The sequence below is a fragment of the Schistocerca cancellata genome, chromosome 5 (assembly GCF_023864275.1).
Source record: "Schistocerca cancellata isolate TAMUIC-IGC-003103 chromosome 5, iqSchCanc2.1, whole genome shotgun sequence".
Classification (NCBI taxonomy): domain Eukaryota; kingdom Metazoa; phylum Arthropoda; class Insecta; order Orthoptera; family Acrididae; genus Schistocerca; species Schistocerca cancellata.
In genome coordinates this window covers 535,190,968-535,212,538 of record NC_064630.1, presented here as the reverse complement: position 1 = coordinate 535,212,538, position 21,571 = coordinate 535,190,968, and the positions used below count along the sequence as shown (strand labels likewise).

General features: G+C 43.1%; 1 protein-coding gene, 1 non-coding gene and 1 pseudogene across 2 annotated transcripts in view; all 3 read left to right on the top strand.

Moving 5' to 3' along the window:
* LOC126188668 (carboxyl-terminal PDZ ligand of neuronal nitric oxide synthase protein-like) overlaps nt 1–21,571 on the top strand; it is a 982,042-nt gene that overhangs the window by 837,611 nt on the left and 122,860 nt on the right. The window contains exon 6 of the mRNA XM_049930273.1: nt 129–306. Within this exon, the coding sequence (XP_049786230.1) occupies nt 129–306 (178 nt within the window). The remainder of the gene's footprint in view (nt 1–128; nt 307–21,571) is intronic.
* On the top strand, nt 17,687–17,757 carry Trnag-acc (transfer RNA glycine (anticodon ACC)). Its single transcript has one exon. It is a non-coding gene; the product is annotated as a tRNA-Gly (tRNA).
* LOC126189169 (5S ribosomal RNA) lies at nt 19,592–19,709 on the top strand (annotated as a pseudogene).

The following is a 21,571-nucleotide window of genomic DNA, read 5'->3' as shown; positions in this document are numbered from 1 at the left end:
AGGAAGTCGTCCCACCGCCTAGATCACATCTTTCCGCTGCGTCCTTTGCCTTTCCAGCTACTCCTTTAATGTAACATTGCATTACCTTAGTTACCTGGGAGTGAGACTGGCTGCCTCGTTTGTTGCAGAGCCAGGCGATGCGCATCGTGCGAACCGTGGGGCAGGCCTTCGAGGTGTGCCACAAGCTGTCGGCTGCGGCAGGCAACGCGGCCGATGACGACGACCAAGACCTCGCGGGCACGGCGTCCACGGCGGCCATGGACGCGGCCGAGGCCACCACTGGAGTCGCGGGGGTCGAGCGCAAAGGTAAAGGCAGGCGCCGCTTCTGGTACCACGGCTGGCAGCTCCTACCTAAGATTTATTTTTATTTATTTATTTACTTTTTGAGTCATCAGACTCCTGATTGGTTTGATGCGGCCCGCCACGAATTCCTCTCCTGTGCCAACCTTTTCATCTCAGAATAGAAATTGCAACCCACGTCCTCAGTTACTCCGATCTTTGTCTTTCTCCACAGTTTTTGCCCTGTACAGCTCCCTCCAGTACCATGGAACTCATTTCCTGATGTCTTCACAGGTGTCCTATCATCCTGCCCCTTTTCCTTATCAGTGTTTCCCACATATTTCCTCTCCGATTATGCGCAGAACCTCCTCAGTCCTTACCTCATCAGCCAACCTAATTTGCAGCATTCCTCTGTAGCACCACATCTAGAATGCTTAGATTTTGTTCTGTTTCGGTTTTCCTGCAGCCCATGTTTCACTACCATACAATGCTGTTCTCCAAACGTACAGTCTGAGAGATTTATGCCTCAAATTAAGGCCTATGTTTGATTCTAGTAGACTTTTCTTGGCCAGGAATTCCCTTTTTCCATTGCTAGTCTTTTTATGTCCTTCTTGCTCCGATCATCATTTGTTATTTTCCTGCCTAGGTAGTAGAATTCCTTCATGTTTTTCGTGATCATCAGTCTTAATGTTAAGTTTATCGATGTTCTCATTCCTGCTACTTCTCATTACTTTCGCCTTTCTTCGATTTACTCTCGACCCGTATTCTGTGCTCATTCGACTGTTCATTAGACTCAACATAGCCTGTAATTCTCCTTCACTTTCGCTGAGGATAGCAATGTCATCAGCGAATCTTATCACTGACATCCTTTCACCTTGAATTCTAATTGCCGGCCGGAGTGGCCGAGCGGTTCTAGGCGCTTCAGTCTGGAACCGCGCGACCGCTACGGTCGCAGGTTCGAATCCTGCCTCGGGCATGGGTGTGTGTGATGTCCTTAGGTTAGTTAGGTTTAAGTAGTTCTAAGTACTAGGGGACTGATGACCTCAGCAGTTAAGTCCCATAGTGCTGAGAGCCTTTTGAACCATTTTTTTGAATTCTAAATCTGCTCTTGAACCTTTCTTTCATTTCCTTCATCGCTTCTTCGATGTGTAGACTAAGCAGTAGAGGTGAACGATTACATTTCTTACACCATTTTTTTATCCGAGCACTTCGTTCTTAGTCTTCCACTATTACTATTCCCTCTTGGCTCTCGTACAAGTTCTTCCCGTAGATCTAAATTTACAGACTGCCAAACCAGCGTTTATAAGAAAAAGCATTTGACGTTGTTGCTTGGAACACAATCTGAGGCAGCTGATATGAAATACAGGAATCGCAACATGTATGTAAACAAGACTGCATTTATAAGAGTTGAGGGATATGACACGGAACCAGTGACTGAGAAGGGAGCGAGAACTAAATATCCTCTGTCGCCCCCCGACACTGGTTCACTACCCCAAAATGGACTCGGTGTGACCTGCATGGCGCCGACTGAACGTTAAGAACAACGTGGGTGTAATCTCTGTTGATCCCTCTTGGATGCAGAACTGCGGCTGGTCCGATATTTACCGAAGAAAAATCACAAACAGACGTATATTTTCAGAAGTTGTTGTTTCACTAAGACGACCAGTTTCGGCATCTCATTAACGCCATCTTCAGGCTCCTATACACATCATGTATAGAAAATCAGATACATCGATGCATGCGTAACTGGAACCGTCAGTACCTGGATTCCGTGACCCTTTTGTGGAGTGTGTACTTCGAAAACTTGACAACTGACAGGTGTTGTCAAGCTTTCGAAGTACACACGCCACAAAAAAAAAAAAAAAAAATAAATAAAAATAAATAAATACATAAATAAAAAAATAAAATGGTGTTGATTGATAGAAGAAGTACCAAGGAAGAGTCAGTTTGCTAGTGGAAGATAGTATAGTCAGTAAAACCTTTAGAGGGAGACAAAGTATTGACTACAGTAATCAGATATAAACGCACATAGGTTACAGTTGTTACGCAGAGCTTAAGATGCTTACACATGACAGGATAGCATGGAGAACTGCATCAGACGATTGCTTGCAAGGAAAAAAGGAAGATTAAGATTTAATGTCCTGTCGACAATTAGGTCACAAAAGATGGCAGTCTCTGGACTGAAGACCAGAACAACAAGTACAACAAAAGATTCAGCGATTAAAGTTTATATCATTCTCTCGTTTGTGGCACCACACTACGTTGGTTCCATAAAACAACGCCTAGGAGCAACGCAGGTCGGCGCGTACGTCACAGCAGGTGACACTGCAGGTCTTACGAGTACCAGCAACCGTCTCCGGCGAGAGCGAGTGACTATTTCAGGCGAGTTTAACAATTCTTGTCTGCGCGTGTAAATGGATGCAAGTTCTCGATAGCCCACGACAAAATTAAGACCTTTAGTAGGTATCTTTTCAATTAAATATTCATTTCCCGTGTCTCTTACACGGAGATGAGCGTTCGTCAAGTGTGGCGGACAAGCCGACTAGTGTGACGTCACAAATTCGTTGAAGGGCACGTATATCTCGATGGCCCCGCAGGAAATGGAAGTAAATTTAAAAATATTTTCACACTGAGCTGACAGGTACTACATTTGTTATTGATCGTATTATAACTTTCTACTTAGGAATGTGCTAGTTGTCCATTCTTTTGTTTTTACCGAGTTAAGTGGTCCTTGGGACAGCAAGTGTTGTTATCCGCTTGAAAACATGCATTCAGTTCTCGGCGTTCGGCTGAAAGGACTATAGGCGTCTGCGGTGGAGTTTTTTCTGACTGATTAGTTAATGCCCTGTAAAATGCTGAACTCATGGTCAGAGGAAATCTTTATCAATTTCTCCATCGTTCTTGGCGATGGCATCTCGTACACACGCAATCCAGATGTATTTTATTACGTGAAATATTCGAGAATTCCACAAGCTGCAGTGTACTGACATTGACTGTTAATACGACATACATGATCGATTTCGGTTCAAAATAATTCAAATGGCTCTAAGCACTATGAGACTTAATATCAGAGGTCATCAGTCCCCTAGACTTAGAACTACTTAAACCTAACTAACCTAATGACATCACACACATCCATGCCCGAGACAGAATTCGAACCTGCGACCGTAGCAGCAGCAGCGAGGTTCCGGGCTGAAGCGCCTAGAACTGCTCGGGCACAGCGGCCGGCGATCGATTTCGGAAAACAGTTCCATTTTCAGCTGATCTGTACATAATAACAGCATCATAATCAAGCGCCGCAAAACGTAAGACTCATGCTTATGATGCTTTTATTACTTATAGGCCTACATACATTTTATGACGGACTTTTCATGCCAGTGTTTAGCAAGTCCGTTGTGCCAATAAAGGGCATCCTAAAGAAATCTGCATTCTTCCACATAATATAAATTATTCAGATACTATGCCCTTAATAAATTACATGAATGAATGCTGAGCTGGTATTGTCAGCATGGTAACTTCCCAGTCTCCACAAAACTGACGTAGTGCTTAGCCTCTGATGACCCCACTATATATGGGAAGCCAGAACCAGCCAAAAGCGTTAAGGAGAAACTGCTGCTGTTACTAGCAGTAAGTCAAATGAAAGTATAAATAGCGGACTACAACACTCAGAGCATTTTCTGTTACTTTTCCCTATTCATGTTGCAATCACGTTTTGAAATATAGCTCTTCAAAGCTTATTTTCAAGGTTTTTGTAGCCGACTATATCGGAGCAAGTAAATTCCCTTTAATTAATTCGAGTGAAAATACGTAACGAGATAGAAGTGTGCAATCTTGTAGGCCACCTAAAAAGTATTATTTCGATTGGTCCTCCACATTTATATTGCCGGAAAGAAATTAGTACACCCTTCTAGAGGTTTCTCATTGCTGCAATTGTACATATGGAGTAACTGAAATTACATGTACAGAGTAAGAGCACAAGTGATTCTGTGGTACTAGGTATCGACCCATGCTGTAACACTCATATTAGGAGGTGGTGCAGCATCCACGGGCGGCAATGCAGGCACTAACTGTGGATCCAGTCGGTCGTACAGATGGCGAATACTGTCCTGGGAAACATTATGCCAAGCTTGCTCGACCTGTTCACGTAGTGCTATAAGAGTTGTTGGTTGACAAGACGCACGAGTCACTTCTCGTCCTATCATATTGGATAAGTGCTCGATTGCACACAGGTCCATACTGGCCGGGGAAGTTGCTGCATGTCGTATAGAACTCATCGAATTTCATGGGCAATGTTTGGGTGAGCATTATCCTGCTGGAACAACACGTCGCCTTCCGATTGCAAGAATGGCAAAATGCCCGGGGTGACGATGTTCTGCAAATAGCGAGACCTGGTTGACGTCCCGCCCAGAAACACCAAAGGCGAATGCAAGTTGTAGCTTATCGCACCTCAGACCATAAGACCTGGGACGGGGTTGCTGTATCTTGGACAGATGCACTCTACGAGACAGAACCCAGCAGGTCTACTTCGAATGCGCAGACAACCACCACTTGCGTGCAGACGGAATCTGCTTTCGTCGCCGAAGACCAATGCGCGCCATTCCATCTTCCAGGTGATCCTCTGGAAGCACGTTGATGCTGTGGCATGAGTGGAAGACAGGCTATAGGTGTGCGTGTCCTTAGATCCACTTCTGATAACCCTTTTGCAATAGTTCGTGCTGACACGGCTGGGCTCCCACTAGTCTTATCTGGCTGAGAATGCTATACATAATACGACGATCATGGATGTCGTCAGTGCTGCATGGATGTGAAGAACCTCGTCTACGGGTGTGAGAATGTCACCACTGATACTGGCATCGTTGCAAAACTGACGCAGCAAGTCCAGTGTGGTAGTTCTCTGAAAGGGTCATTCCGACATTCGGAAGGCCATAAATTGACCTCTTCCAAACTCGCTGTAGCCGAGCGATTCTAGGCGCTTCAGTCCGGAACCGCGCGACTGCTGCGGTCGCAGGTTCGAATCCTGCCTCGGGCATGGATGTGTGTGATGTCCTTAGGTTAGTTAGGTTTAAGTGGTTCTAAGTCTAGGGGACTGATGACCTCAGATGTTAAGTCCCATCGTGCTTACAGCCATTTGAACCAAACTCGCTCATTTGATTGTAGGAAGCACGTGTACATCTCTGAGACATGGTTGCCTGCTTGCTTCACACGTTTGCACCACACTGACGCTTCCGGCGTTTAACATTCCCTATTCAAGGGTAGACACAAATGGCGATCTGGTAGCTACTCCACTTCACTATATGTTGGCAGACGACGCTGAAAACATTATCAGCGGCATATCCCGTCATCGGATCAAAACCTACATCGTGTTTCCAGGTGTACTAATTTTTTTCCGGCTCTGTATGTACTGAGCTTAAATAGGACAAATCCGCAGCTGTTCGATTACAGTTTTGATGAGGAATTACTGGAACAGTAACCACGATCAACTCAGCACTGCATCTTGCATAGAAAATGTTCTACTCTCGTCTCGGAGCGCAGTTATACCTACGAGTAAAAATTCGGAACGACTTCTAGTGGAATGCCTGCAAAACACAAACTGCAGTAAAAGCAAATGCCAAACTGACGTTCATTGGAAGAATCATAAGGAAAAGTAATTCATCCACGAAAGAAGTGGTTTACAAAACAATTTTCGACTGAGTCTCAATTATTGCTTTTTAGTCTGAGACTCTAACCAGGTTTGATTAATACAACAGACAGAGACGATCAAAGAACAAGTGCACGTTTCGTCGCGGGATTGTTAACTAAACACGAGAGCATAGGGTAGATGACCAACAAACTCTTGTGGCAGACAGTACTGTAACGTTAGTTCTATTTTGAACTGCAGTTTCCTTAACCTTTAACATAAAGGGAGCGGTAGGACTTGACCCATACAGTGACCATTTCATTTCAACATATTTATTTGCATCATAGATAAATCATTAAGAGAATTACAATCAAAAATGAGATAATAATTTCTTTAAGAAACGCCATTCAGGCAAACTTTACAAACGGCTTGTTATATAAAACTACAAATGAATTAATCTCTTTAAAAACATTTTTAAAAACCGCCACTCGGGCCAAGTAAATCATTTAAAATAAACTTTACATCAATATTATTTCCACATAGATTGAAAACCGCCCCTCCCGGGCGAGATATTACCAAACAACTTTACAAGGTTATAGACAGTTTGATCAATAATAACCCAGTTATTTTCTCATCAAAATTGACATACGCCACTCAGGCTGAATTGCACCGCAATTTTAGAAAACGGTTTCAATTAACACACATTCTTCTAGAAATCCCCCAAAATTCTTAAGACATATTTAGAACATTTGACCCAGACAGCCTTGCAGAGCCACCACAAGTTTTAGAAAACTGCCGCTTCTACAATAACTGAGGCCCGAGATTGTGAATCCGCGACTTGGCCACGAACGGTGGAGGCGACTGAGTACTTATCTTCGAATTAAGATGTGGACTCCGTTTGTACTTGCACCCCATTCAGAACACCGATATCGGAACCAAACAGCACACGCGAGCTCAGGCGAAGTCCACCGCCCGCACGCCCGCTAATAATTTAAAAGGGGAGCCTCTGCACTTCGGTGACCCACTGCTTCCGATCTCTGAAACATAAATCAGAAGCGACAACAGGGAACCAAACAACCCTTCCTTCACCTTAATATTCAAACTTATACAGAAAACTACTTCGATACAATTGACAATAATAAAACTGATTTCATTCCTTTAAGCAGAACCACGTACACGAATGATGCAAACGGAACTGGCTCATTAAAACCCAAGCATCACATGGAGCACCGTATCTTGGCCTGTAAGGTACCACATGGCAATCTTTAGACACGGAATATAGATCGTTCGGTAAGGCTGCGGACACGTATCAAAGTTTTAGACACTTGCCAGCTGAAGTAAGAACAATACTACAATACACACTTCATAAGAGGCATGAAATATAACATCACAGTCCTTGCAACGCTTTGCTGCCTCAAGAGCAAACATCATCATGTTTCACTTATCGTTGGTAGGACTTGAATTACTTAACTTGATGACAGCTGTCGGATCGATGTGGCGAAGACACCAGACGTTGCTTAGTCCGATAGTAACAGCGTGTTCCTTCACGGAAGCGAGCACATGAATAGCTTCAAGAGGTTGCCAAGAAGCCACATCGCCGGCCCGCTGTTACTGACTCCAGTACGATCAAGCGCTAACTGCCACCCGTACTCAGGCATGCCATGCTCGCTGTCGTCTCTCCGTCTCACTAATAAGCGCCCTTCCGCGTGCCGTGCCCAACGTTGTTGTCTATTTACACTCCGTACTGCCCGCTATTTCCTGAGCCGGCCCAGGCTCCAAAGACAAACTTCTGCCAGAGGGAATCGATAGTGCCTAACCAAAGATAGCCCTGGCACCACTCCCGCCACGGATCAAGTACACGAGAAGCATTTTGTATCTCGGAGAAGTTGAAAACTCGAAGATTACGGTCTACGTGTAGTAGGACAACATTTCACTTCCTCCCACAAACGTCGAGCAAAATGGCCAGTACGAGAAAATTGGAGAAATTAGAACTCATAGAGGAGACTAGCGGAGTATATGTATTGATGTAAGACACGGTATTCAGATTTACACTGCGGAAGTAGTTTTCTGGTCTGCTCCTGCTGTCCTGGAAAACGTTAGCTTCGATGCCGGCACTGCAGCCTTCGCTCTCAGCGGCAGACATTGCAAAATCTGTCAATGGGCCAGCTCGTCCCTGCGGAATCCCTAGCTAGAGAGATGGCGGTCACAGGTGGGCGGGCTTTCAGCATGCCAAATCTTGTTTCCTCGTTCTCTTATTTACGACCCGCTGAAGCATTCCTGTCGCGTAATAAATACTGGTTTTAAAAGGACGCCGTTAAAAGTGGCTTTCAGGATAACAGTAAAATTTAAATCGTGCGCACCGGTATAACAGGCTGGAGCACGAAACGCATCGATCTCCTTTCTAGGTATCTGAAATGCTTTGCAGCCTGTTGTAAAGTTACGACTGTGACTACATCGTTAGAATCACACCGTTCAGATGAATTATTACTGTTTGACACAAATTTCAGCGATTCAGTGTTTACGTTCTCATTTTCAGATCCTCTGCAAGGTAAGTCGATATTACGTTAAAATATTACGTGCGGCAGCACGATAATTTCTGGCAACTCATGTTTATTCATTGGTTCTTCTCTCACTGAGGATCTGAAGACGTAACACTGAGGATGTAAACAATGGAGTACTGAAATCCGTGTGTGGCAGTAATAATCTCTACCAGTAGTGTGATTCTGACCATCTGTTCACTGTTAAAATCTCTATTTTCTGAGAACTTTGCAGCACTTTTTAGTTAGTTTCAGATATCTAGAAGTCGGAACTATGAACTTTGGGCTCCAGCCAACAGCTTATTTATTCAGACAATAAGTCATTCAGGTGTGTGTGTGTGTGTGTGTGTGTGTGTGTGTGTGTGTGTGTGTGTGTGTGTGTGTGTGTTCCTGCTTAACCGTAGAGCCAAATTTGGTACTGTTAGGTAAGACACCCCTAAGTGTGTGACGGGAGTGCCATGTAAAAGTTTTGAAAAATCTACGTTAATACTATTGAATCCATAGTTTTTGCGGTTGCTGGGCTGTTTGGCGGCTGTCACGATTTTGTCTCCTAGATGTGTGATTGTGAGTGGATGTAATGTAAAAGCAATTCAAAACGGCAAATATTACGATCAAATCCAGTGGGACTGGGAAGGTAGGTTGGCATGCAAAGCCTAATTCTAGAAAACATGAAGAAATTTTCCCGAACTTCACATACTTGTCATTTATTATCTGGAGAAACATTGCGAATAATACATGTAAATAAACTTAGTTTATTACTGATCCATATAAAAATTTCATTACTTCACTTCGTCATATATTATTGGCATAAATAAGTAAAGTGAAAACCTGGTTAACCTGCTGATATATATATTTCTCCTCCGTGCATTATGATCTTCACCAATTCCCATATATGTTGCTCTCTCTATGTTTACTAATGCCATCCACCCATCTTCCAGTAGATTACCGCAGCCGTCTTTTCTTATTTCTTGAAATATTGCAAAGTGCTTCCTTGGTGTATTTTTCATCGCCAGACTACATCATTTGCCTCCTTACAACACACCACTGAGGGCGAAACACGAACATCCTCAGTGCATTATATCATTGATTTTTCGCTTACAAATACCCACCTGTCGAAAACTGCAACTATGACTTGTCCATTATCTTACACTTTTATCACCCCCACTTGAAGACTTTGAAACTGTTTGCAGGTTTTTATATTATATTCCCATATTTCTCAAGATTAAGAAAATTTTTTTTTCATCTCACCTTGCCCATATCTTTCTGTAGTTCCTCCATAACGCCACAATAACGCTTACTTTATCCATATTTAGATTACAAAATGCAACACAGCAATTGTTTCCTTGGTACATTAATTTTCTCAATCCAAACCGATGTCCGTCCACTGGCGCTTTCATTTTCCATTTTATTCTTGTGTTCATTATTGAAATCAGAAATTTAGAAGCGTGAGACCTCAATCTGATCCACCAATAGCTTTCACATTTATCCATCCCTACCATTCTACGTGACGCATCTTAATGCTTTTCTGTCAATCTACTAGTTTCGTAGATAAAGGCTACCAGATCAAATAATGTAATCCCTGCAGTTCCTGCTGGTCTTAGCATTTACCAAATTATATCTTCCAGTATTGTAATTGTGGGTTAGAGGTAACTTTCTAGCACTATTCAGTCGTCTTACCAAAAATCAATCGGTTTTCTGTCAATGTCTAACTGTCCCTAATGACTGGACAGTTTCCTCCAAAATATTTTTCTCCTTTAAATCGCGATTCGAAACTGCTCTTCTGGTCTACAGGACTTCGGTACATTAACACCATCTATTTGGTTTTTCTTCTGCGTATCATTATTTTCACTTTTCATTTCCTCAAATAACGTTTAAATTTCATGTCACGGTAATTTTTTTGCCTACACTCTTTTTCAGTGGTTTCACGTGTTCTTTATTCTTTTATTTATCCAGACAACAATCACCGGTCACTCATCGTGTAAAAATCATTTGTAACCTGCGGTCATCGTCAGGACAATGGAAGCAACTTAAAGACCTTTGTGACACTTGAAGTTCATGTTTTAATACTGCCTCCTTACATAGCTTCATTAGGCTGTGGATGTACTGAATTTAGCTACTAGCTGCTACCAACAGTAGTCAATTATAAACAGGATTCAGTAGCAAATATGAACGGTGACCGACTGACAAGTAACAACTGTGAACTAGTCTCACGTTTATACCGAGTACAACGCTCTCATGGGATCACTCAATTTAAGCGTTTGTGACTAAATTATTTCGTTTGTTACGATCTTGAATTTCGAGCTCTTCAGTTCTACTGCCTGCTGCCTACCGCCTACTGCCTGCATCTGTTTCCAGTCTCTCTCAGTCGCATTTAGCAAGGCATTCCTTCCATGGTTTCGATCCAGTGAATCTGACTGATCGAATGGCTGTTGCAGTTCCCATGGCGCTACGGTAGCGTTCTTTACGGCGTCCAGTTTGTGAACCAGCATGGTGCCAAACTCTTACGCAATCTGTCTCTGACTATAAATTTTTTCTTGGCTTTCTCGCTCTCGTATTCACTACGCCGCTTCAAATCGTAACAGCAGCGCGTCGTCCTCGTGGTTTCCTCTCCTACGACCACAGAGCTTAAAAGCTCACGACAGGAATAAGAGGAAGAGGACAGTTAACAATTTGACAGCACTTCGAAAACGAAGCCATCGTGAAAGAATCATCCAGACATCAGCTTGAAGTTTGAGACGCCACTGCAACAAAAGTATTAATGTGTAAGATCAATATGATTGATGTTTCCGATACGGCGTACGAAAAATACACAATTAGGCTCGCCATCCGTCTCTCTCTCTCTCTCTCTCTCTCTACAGGTTCCTCTCTCTCTGTCTCTCCTCCTCCTCCTCCTCCTACTCCTACTCTTTCTCTTCCTCCTCTCCGTTTTTGTTCAAATCGATAATCTGAGTCCGCTGTTTCCGTATTTGAAACGAGCTCTGTCAGCTGGGTAATGGAGTGGATCTTTTTAGTGACGTCTTAGTAAAACCTGCAAGTCAATTAGCCTGTTTTTAGACTTTGAAATTATGTTGTCGAGTGATGTTTGTTATAAATCTTTCAAATTGGGATGCATGTACGATGTCGTTAGAGTTTTATACGATCGTATGAGCTCTGTAGAACAAATCGATGAATGTCACCGACAGAATCTGAATGGAATGATAGTTTCGAAATACTACTCTCTTGAAGCGGAGGTACCCGACTGTAAGCAGGAGCATGATTATGTCTGCTGGCACTTCCGTAATTAGACTGATCAACAAATGTCGAACTTTTACGTCTTGCTGCAAGTACAGTCAATATTATTTTCTTTGTCAGATATGAGAACTTATTACAAAGGGGATGTCTAAAGCTTAAAACTAATGACATACACATGCCCTCTGTATTTTACGACCAGTAAATTTTGTGCCTTAAGTTAACTTAGAAGTGATATATTTTAATTTCTAGCTTGTAGTTCTTCCTCATTTTTCACGGATTATCTCTCGTTTCATGCATTAGGGTCACCTCTTGCTTCAGTTATAGTCGTGCATCCATTATGTGCACTATTCCTTCTTGCCAACGGGTTTATACAATACCTCGCAGTTTTTTCGGCGTATTCCTTTCCATTTATAGAATATATCTGAATCTGATGATCTTCATGTCAGTACGCCTACAGCATTTCTGATTAGTCTTTCCGCTTTTAGCTGATTTTATCCTGGAGGAGTCAGTTTCTCGTTTAGGAAGGTGAACTATTACGTACAATGACAGACTTGCAAAATTTTATTTTACAAGGAAGGAAGAATATAATTTAACGTTCCATAGACATCACTAGAGATGGGGCATAATCTCGGACTGGGAAAGAATGGGGAAAGATATCGTCCTTTTCGTTCCTGTTATTTGCATCACACGATTTGCGGATACACCAGAAAACGTAAATCTGGAGGGCCGGGCAGTTCTTTAACCGCCATCCTCCTGAACGTGAGTCCGGCGTCTTCATGACTCCGGTATCTCATAGTTAAATTATTATACAATGTCAGACTGTTTAGAAACAGTGTTATTCAAAAGTACATCCGGGATTTCATAAGACACTGCACGAAAACGATAGGACATACAGGAAAATGGTACGTATCAGTGGATAGGAAACATCTCCATCTGCCGTAATTGCAGAGCGCACCTTTGGACAGGCGTGTCAGAACATCGTGTATAAAGGAACGATGCGTGCGTTTTGTATCGTTGAATTCGCTAAATGTGAGTCAGTTGTGACGGTTCAGAAACAGTTTCGTATGATACGTTTGGCAGACCGTGAGTAGTACAACACATTCCATGAGACTGGCTGGTGGAGAGTGTGCGTGAATCATTCGCCAAGATTCCGAAGACATCAACAATATTTACGAGTGGAGAACTGCAGATATTGCAGTCAACTGTCCGGCACACTCTACGCGAGCGTAAGCTGTAAAACCATACCGGCTGCAATTGTTACATTCGCTGCCTGCTCGGGACAGCGAGCTCTGTTCTGACTTCTGAAGTAACTGGCAGCGGCTACTGGAAAAAGACAGTTTTTCATAGAAGATGGTTTCGGTGATGAATTCTTGTTCATGTGTCTGGAAATGAGAATCATGCGTGCGTGCGTGCGTGATTGTGGAACACATCCGTGAGTCACGTAGAATTAACGTATTTTGCTTCACGTTCTCTTCAAAAGTTCGTGATTTTTCTTTGTAGACAGAACTGTGATTGGTTTCATATACCTGGAGATGGTGATATAATGGCTTGCACTACAGTTATAGAAAGACAGTGAAGGTTTCATTTCGGAGCATGACGGTCCTCCACCACACTATTTTTTCAAACTTACTTGATTACTTCAGTGCCGAACTGTCTCAGAACTGGATTCCAGCTACTTTCCATCACGATAGTCCTTCCTCTGCAATGGCCTCCACAATCATGTAACTTAATCCTGTCCGGTTACCTCTTATGGAGTTATGCCACTGATCGCGTGTTCGTACCTGTACGTAATTTTGAAGAGTTGCCACAGATCTTTCTTTTCTTATCTTTTTTTTTGTAGAGGCGGGGTGGGGTGGGGGGAATGGTAAGGACAATTTTAACCACGATACTGCCACAAAAGTTTTTATTCCACTACATGACAAATACACAATTCTTTTAAAAATATATATACACATTTCTTCACAAAGCCTTTTCCCAAATTCAACAGGAAAAGTAAATATCCGCAAAATGAACAAGTACAACTTTTTGCTAGCTGAATCTATTAACAACGGTTACTTTAGAATATCAGTGACATTATTAAACAATAAACACTTTAACCAGCTTTATAAACCAATCATTCTTGTTTCAAGATAATAAATGAAGTATAGTTCTACTTTTGATTCACTGCTGTTAGCGTGATCAGTCGACTGGCATCTTGAAATGGTATTAATAAATGGACACAGCAATAAATAATGGATTACTATAACAGATAGAAAGAAATAGAATTGAAAACAGAATTTAGAGCATTGAAACATCAATTTAAAGGCAGACAAAATTTGGTTACTAAAAGCACAGGAGATGCACAATGGAACTTGGCCAAAAGCTCAAAAATTTAATATTACCGAAGAATATAAACAGAGATAAAATGGTTCAAATGGCTCTGAGCACTATGGGACTCAACTGCTGTGGTCATAAGTCCCCTAGAACTTAGAACTACTTAAACCTAACTAACCTAAGGACAACACACAACACCCAGCCATCACGAGGCAGAGAAAATCCCTGACCCCGCCGGGAATCGAACCCGGGAACCCGGGCGTGGGAAGCGAGAACGCTACCGCACGACCACGAGATGCGGGCTAAACAGAGATAATTAAGGTTAAGTGTTATAAATTATTTTCTGCTTTGGCACTCTAGAGATCAATATAACTCAAAAACGAGAAACAATAGTTGTATTAAAAAAGGATTTCACAACTGAGGCAATTAAAATAAGGAAAACACAATATTCGACAGTTATCATGCGAGTTAGATGAATATACGTGATTGTTATCACCCAGATTAAAGGACACTGGTGAACACATACACGCAACGCCCGCCATGGCAGATAGCAATAATTAAAGTTCACTATCAGCTTCAGGTGAGATCCGAAGGAGCAGTTATTGACATAAGATTCTCACCAAAACAATTTTCCTCTGTGACCACCCTGGAGTAACGATTTCGTAGCGGTCGGTGTCGTGCGCAAATGTTAATGCACTTCGAGAAGTGCCTTAAGAACGAACTTAGTCAAAGTTAACAGTCCGGTCTGGACTGCGGGAAACGCACCAGAAACCAAGGGGCCAAATTGAAGTTTCTCGCTCGGCCACAAGAGGGTGCGATGACCACGCAGCGCACCTGACCCATGCGTGGAGACAGCGTCAGCACAGGACTGCGATGGCGAGGCTGACTGCTCCGATGAATTCGACACACGCCGGTTGCGCCCTGTTACAAGGATGGTAGACACGTACTCGCGAATCTAGCAAAGACGTAGTCTAGTACACACGATATCGCTTCCGGACACTCAGACGAGTAAACAACGAAGAAATTTAATGCGGTCGCTGATGCCGGCCATGAAGTGTTGGGACGTGTTTAACAATAGTGTGACTGCCGTATTGATGTTTTCCACGTCACAGACGGTGGCCGCATTGTGAGCCTGTAATGTAAATTACAAACGTGGAGAGATGCTCCATTTTACTGATGTGTGTCCGTTTTCTGTATGTCTTGTAGTTTTTCCGCAGTTGTCTTCTGACGCTCCAAAGATACTTATTGATAACCCTGTATGACAAAGTGGCACAGTATGTGAGACACTGGACTCCAATCCTGACGGAAGAGGGTTCAAATCTCTGTCTGTTCGCCGATACATCTATTTTCTGTAGCTGTCTTGAATTTCTTGAGGCGATCACCAAGATGGCTTCTGTATATATATGCAACAGTCGATTCACTTGGTACGTCTTGTCCTGATGCCCAAATACCCATCACCAGTGACCTTTCCGTCGGCGAGATGTTATCTTGATCTTCCTTGTTTTGTTGGATAACTAACGGTTAGGATATGTTATTATTAATTCTCTTACAATATGACCTACCTGTATTGGTCTGAACCTGCACTCTTTTCCCAAGAGGCAACTCACAGACGTGTTAAAGATATATCTTGATATTAATACCTAATTAGTCAAAAATTTCTCATTTTGCATTTGTATCAGTCCACCAGCTGTTGAGAATCAGCGGAATTAACGTCTTTATATCCGGGGGAAACTGATACCCGGCAATTTATGTGGCGTGCGAGTCTAGGCTTCAGAAGTTGCATACGATTTGAACTATTATGGGTGTCAGTGCTATCTCCACTAAAAGGCTCTCTACCATATTTATTTTATGAGCGGAGTGACCCGGATGCTTGAAACATATGAAGCTGTAAGACAATGACATAGCGTCTAACGCTATACACCCTTGGCCCACGGTGTTGTGCACCCTAGGTAAGTTTGAGTGTTGGGATAAATAAGAGAATTAAAGAAAGGGGAACATTTAGCCAAGTTTGTAATGTTTGTTAGTAACACAAAATCAATATTTCGTGTGTCCACCTTTTGCCTTCTTACAACAGAAATTCGTTATCCTAGAGAGTGCACTAGCTTTTTACGATCTCCGGCACTTATGGCGTGTCACTCAAGGCACAGGGCGGTCTTTTAATTCTTCTTTTGACTTAATTGTGTGCCGCCTGACTTTGCGATTCAATAAACCCCATAAATGCTCTATGGGATTCAGGTCCTGTGATTGGCCAGGCCAGGCCAGAAGCACGAAATTATTTTCCCGAACGCAAGTCATTGTGCGGACAGATTTATGGAAGGCTGAGTTATCGTGCTGGAAATAAACGCCGTCCATGTTTGAATCACCAAAAAGCGTTGTAAAAGAAGGTAGTAAGCCAGATTCTTGGACTTCTCTGTACTTTATGGATTTAATTCGGCCTTCACATGCGATAAATTGTTCCACTCTTGTAGCCCCAGATCATGACGCTCCCCCTGCCATGTTTTACGGTAGGTACCACACACTCTGGGTTATATACCGCGCCCATCCGGCGACGGACATACGTCACACCCGGTGTACCTAACATCTGAAATATGAAAAAATCGTGTACAGAATTTTTTCATGAGCTTTTAAATTAATATATTTCGTTTTTTATCCAAATTGGTATGTGTTGTTAGAGCATCAAGTTGACAAACCTACCTGAATGTTTACTTCGACAGGCTACACGATATTTGAACATCTTTGTTCGATGAACGTTTTGTGTTTTAGAGCCCATTTATACCGCGCCTTTCTATTCTTGTCAGAGAGCTATGGCTTCTTCCTGGCTTTACAGCCTTTTAGACCAGCTTCTTGAAGTCGTCTAAGAGTGGTGCGAGCAGATATTTTGTTAAAACTTTCAGACAACTCAGCAGCGAGGTCTAAAGAGGTTGTCTTCTGTTTGCGTCGTGCTCTGGTCCTATCAACATGAGACCCGGTCACGGCGAATCGCTCAAAAGCGTATTGTACAGATCGGCGTGACTGTTTCACAGTTTTCGAAATCCCCACCTAATATTTCCCTTGATCATGCAAAAAAAGCTTTATCTGCACACGTTTTATAAACTAACTTCATTTCTTTTAGACGTAATACAGCAGCATCACTGATGTCACAGATATAAACAGCAGAAGAGCACTAGATTAGTGATATGTGTGTACAACTTGCGAATGTAGTGAACTGATTAGTATACAGAAAAACAGTGAAATGGCAAATTTTATTACACCAGATTTTTTCATCGGTGGTTTTGAGGTGAATCATTGTTTTTTGCCTTTGTCGATGCCGACAAACTACTTTTAAAACAAGTTTCTTATTGTTATGCTTATAGCACACGCGCAAAATTTGTAGGGTGCTCAGTACATCTTAGCCAAGGGTGTATGGAGTGGGAGGTTCGATATCAAAAGAAACCTTCGTAAACCTACTACAAGCTATGAATCCGTGATTTAGCGGGAGAATTGTTAGTCTCATTGGCAAAAGACCGCAGAAATAAAAAAGTAATACTAAGTGCACTCCAAAAAGCAAAGCTGCTGACTTTCATCAAATGCAGGTTGATTGCGTGCTACGAACATGCGTTGCTTAACAAATAATACGTACAAGCCATTACACTTCATTCTGAAACGTAGAATCGAAGATCGTTGAAGATTAAATAGAGGAAGGGTATGAAGCGTGAAATATGTCATATCCGCCTCCGTAGCGTAGCGGTAGCGCTACCGCCTACCATGCTGGGGGCCCGGGTTCGATTCCCGGCAGGGACTCGGTGTTGTGTATCTTTCATCATCATTGACTCGCAAGTCGCCGAAGTGGCGTCAACTAAAAAGGATTTGCAATACGGCGACCGTACTCCCCCGAATGGGGCCTTCCGGCCAACAATGCCATACGATCATTTCATTTCCATTGTATTGGTGTTGAGCAATCCCCAGTCACCATCGTGCTGGTAACCTGGAAAAGAGTGCAGCATAAATATTAGGATAATTCAAACAACATAGTACGTTTCAAATGGGACAGGACTAGGAGACCAGAGCAATATTCTGGTTCTGGAAAAGGTGACACACTAAACAGCATGCCTATTCAACCGTTTGATGCCTGTCCAGATAGGGACTATTTTCATGTACCTTTGGGATATATGAGGTGTGTGAGAAAACTAATGAGACTGTTTTTTTTATCTACCAGACTCTTTACTTTTTTTCCAGATCACAATATTGTCCTCTTAAAAGCAGTTCCCTTCGGCAGCTATACACCGGCGGTGTCGTTCCCAGTCGTGGTAGCAGCGCTGAAAGGTTTCGACTCGTAGGGCCTTTAACATGTTGGTCACATGGTCTTAAATGTTCTGCAGATGCCGCCCGGTGTGACAGAGCGGTTCTAGGCGCTACAGTCTGGAACCGCACGACCGCTACGGTCGCAAGTTCGAATCCTGCCTCAGGCATGGATGTGTGTGACGTCTTTAGGGTAGATAGGTTTAAGTAGTTCTAAGTTCTAGGGGACTGATGACCTCAGAAGTTAAGTCCCATAGTGCTCAGAGCCATTTGAACCATTTTTTTTTCTGCGGAGTTCCAAAATGACGCCCCTTTATGAAGTTTTTCAATTTCGGGAAACGAAAACAGTCACGAGGACTGAGCTCAGGCGAATAGGGGAGCTCTGGAAAAGCAGGAATGCCTTTTGAGATCAAAAACTGGAAGTGGCAGTGTGACATGGGACGTTGTCATGATGCAGCATCCACGTGTTTACGATATCCGGTCTCACTCGAGTTACCCTTTCCCTAAGCCTTTCAAGGATGTATTTGTCAGACAGTTTGTTTTCGAGGAACAAATTCTTTATGCACGATACTCCTACTGTCGAAAAAATATATCAGCGTTGTTTTGATTTTTATTTACGCATTCGAGCTTTTTTCGGTGCAGATGTCTCAGTGTGTCGCTCCTCACTTCGCCTCTTTTTCACAGGTTCGCAATAAAAACTCCAGGATTCATCACCTGTGATCACACGAGTGAACTATTCATTGCCATAGGCAACCCTCTTAAGAAAATCATCGCATACCTTTCTTCGATTGTTCTTCTACTCAGTTGTGAGATTTTTCGGCACCATTATGGCACAAACCTTTCGCATGTGCAAATTTTCTATCAAGATTTGATGTGTGGTGAAAGTGTTTAGAAGGGCCCCCCTCATCCGTATTTTTCAACGTCGGTCTGATATCACAAGAGCACGCACACATTCGACCTTTGCGTCTGTTTTTGAAGTTGAAGATCTTCCTGAGCGCGTTTCATCTTCAACGTGTTGTCGGACTTCTAAAAATGGTTTGTGTCAGCGAGAAACTTTTACTCTTTATCAGGAATGTTTCAACTTCCGAAAAGTCACAATCTCGGATTCCCCAAGTTTAACTTTCCGTCTGTGAAAGTTTAAAATTTACAAAAGATTATGTTTGTCCGATATGCGTGTCAAAGACATCGAGTGTAACGCCCGTGTACTACTGATGTGAAGACAAGTACACGGCGGTAAATTTCTCGGTATTGTAGTTCACTGTTTGCCATTGAAAATGCAACTCCATAAGACATAGAAAATCACTAAATTTTATTTATTGTGTTTACCCAGTATAAGGCCAACGGCCTTGCCGCAGTGGTAACACCGGTTCCCGTCTAATCACCGAAGTTAAGCGCTGTCGGACTTGGCTAGCACTTGGATGGGTGACCATCCGGTCTGCCGAGCACTGTTGGTAAGCGGGGTGCACTCAGCCCTTGTGAGGCAAACTGAGGAGCTACTTGGTTGAGAAGCAGCGGCTCTGGTCTCGTAAACTGACAAAAGGCTAGGAGAGCGTTGTGCTGACCACATGACCCTCCGTAACCGCATCCAGTGACGCCCGTGGGTCTGAGGATGGCATGGCGGCCGGTCAGTACCGTTGGGTCTTCATGGCCTGTTCGGGTAGAGTTTAGTTTAGTTTAGTGTATAGTAGGGAGACTACTTGTCTAATTTGTAAGTGATTTGATGGTATACAATGACCGGAATTTAGTACATAAAGCTGGCAGAAACAACTACTCTATCCCGACTGAGTCGAAATGATCTTGGTTGACAGATACGGTAACGACATTCCTTTCTGTTCCATTCTGTTTCAACTGTATGCCAAAAATTTATTAATCGTAATGGCAGCCATTAGCTGCGTATCGGCTTTTGTGATTCCTGTAGGCTTATGTTTTCAATGAGTGAGAGATCTGGAGAACTTGCTGGCAAAGGGAAGAGTCGGAGAAACCTCTATAGGGAACTAGGTCAGTGTAATGGCAGTCAACATGCGGTCTTACATTATCCTGTTGAAAAATTACTTCGCAAAGATATCGGTGATATGGCACAGACACCAGGGTTAACATGTCGGAAATGAAATGGCTGTTATCCAAAATACCGGTAATGCAAAGCGAAATGTGTTGTGTGTCCCATTACATCCCATATTATCACGCCAGATGCTGGTGTCACATGACGGTAACGAATGCAGTCTGGCAACGTACTTCTTCCCCAGAGCCCACCTTCTCTGATAGGTCCATCGTGATGCTGTCACGTTCTGAGACTCGCCTGGAAAGACGACGTTTAGCCGCACCTGTGTCCAATGTTGTCGTTGGCCCCACCACTGTGTGTGCCCCTCTTTCTGATTCTAAGTCGTGGAAAGCCGCAACAGTGATCACCGAGCGAACATTGCATGGTGGTCGAGACGTCGTCGCAATGCCCACTTCCTTATTCAAGGTACGTGACCTCGCCGTACGATTCCACCCCGCCGAGCGAAGAAGGTGTCCGCCCTCAAGTGCGCTAGTCGCCTGGGGCAACTTACATCGTACATCTCGTTGAATATGGGCCTCCTGAATCCCAAGATTCCATGTTCCTGTGTCAACACGATATCGAGACCAACACGATCAGCAATATCGTGGAAGGTAAACAGCAGTCTCGAAAAGCTACTGTCCAGTTGTTGTCATCTTCCGAAACGTCTAGGCAGACGTGTCTTCTTACACTAGGCATAACACGATCTTGTCACAAACAACGAACAATCAAACGGGATTTCTGAATGTGCAGAAGTGTGTGCCATCTTTCCTTATATAACAGACCATATATGCTGTTTCTCCTATCACTTTTTTGCAGCCGCACTGTAATATTAATGATTTACATGTACAAACTTGTAGTGTACTTCACGCCAATTTGACATTTGTTGCATTCCGCTTTCCAATTAACAAGTGGATGTGCCGGGCAACCTAGATGTGGTTTTTAGTTGCTTTCCTACATGCAACCAAGTGAGTGACAGGCTGTATCTACGTCCGCGCCAGTTAGACGATTCGCAAATACGTTTGCGGAAAAAAAATCGCGGCACTAGCGAAAGTGGCAGGCGTGTTTCTACATGTGAAAGATGATTGTAGACATTTCGCGCCAGTCGCGTAAGAGGGTCGATAGTAACACAAATGAGAGGATGCACTTCAGGTTTGCTTAAAATACACGCTGTAACGGACGTGAGTGTTAGTTACCTTTGAGATCGGACGTGGTGAGTTGGTGTTAGTCAATAACGCTTTTAAGGCAGTAAAGACACCATTATCAGTAACTGACTGAGTT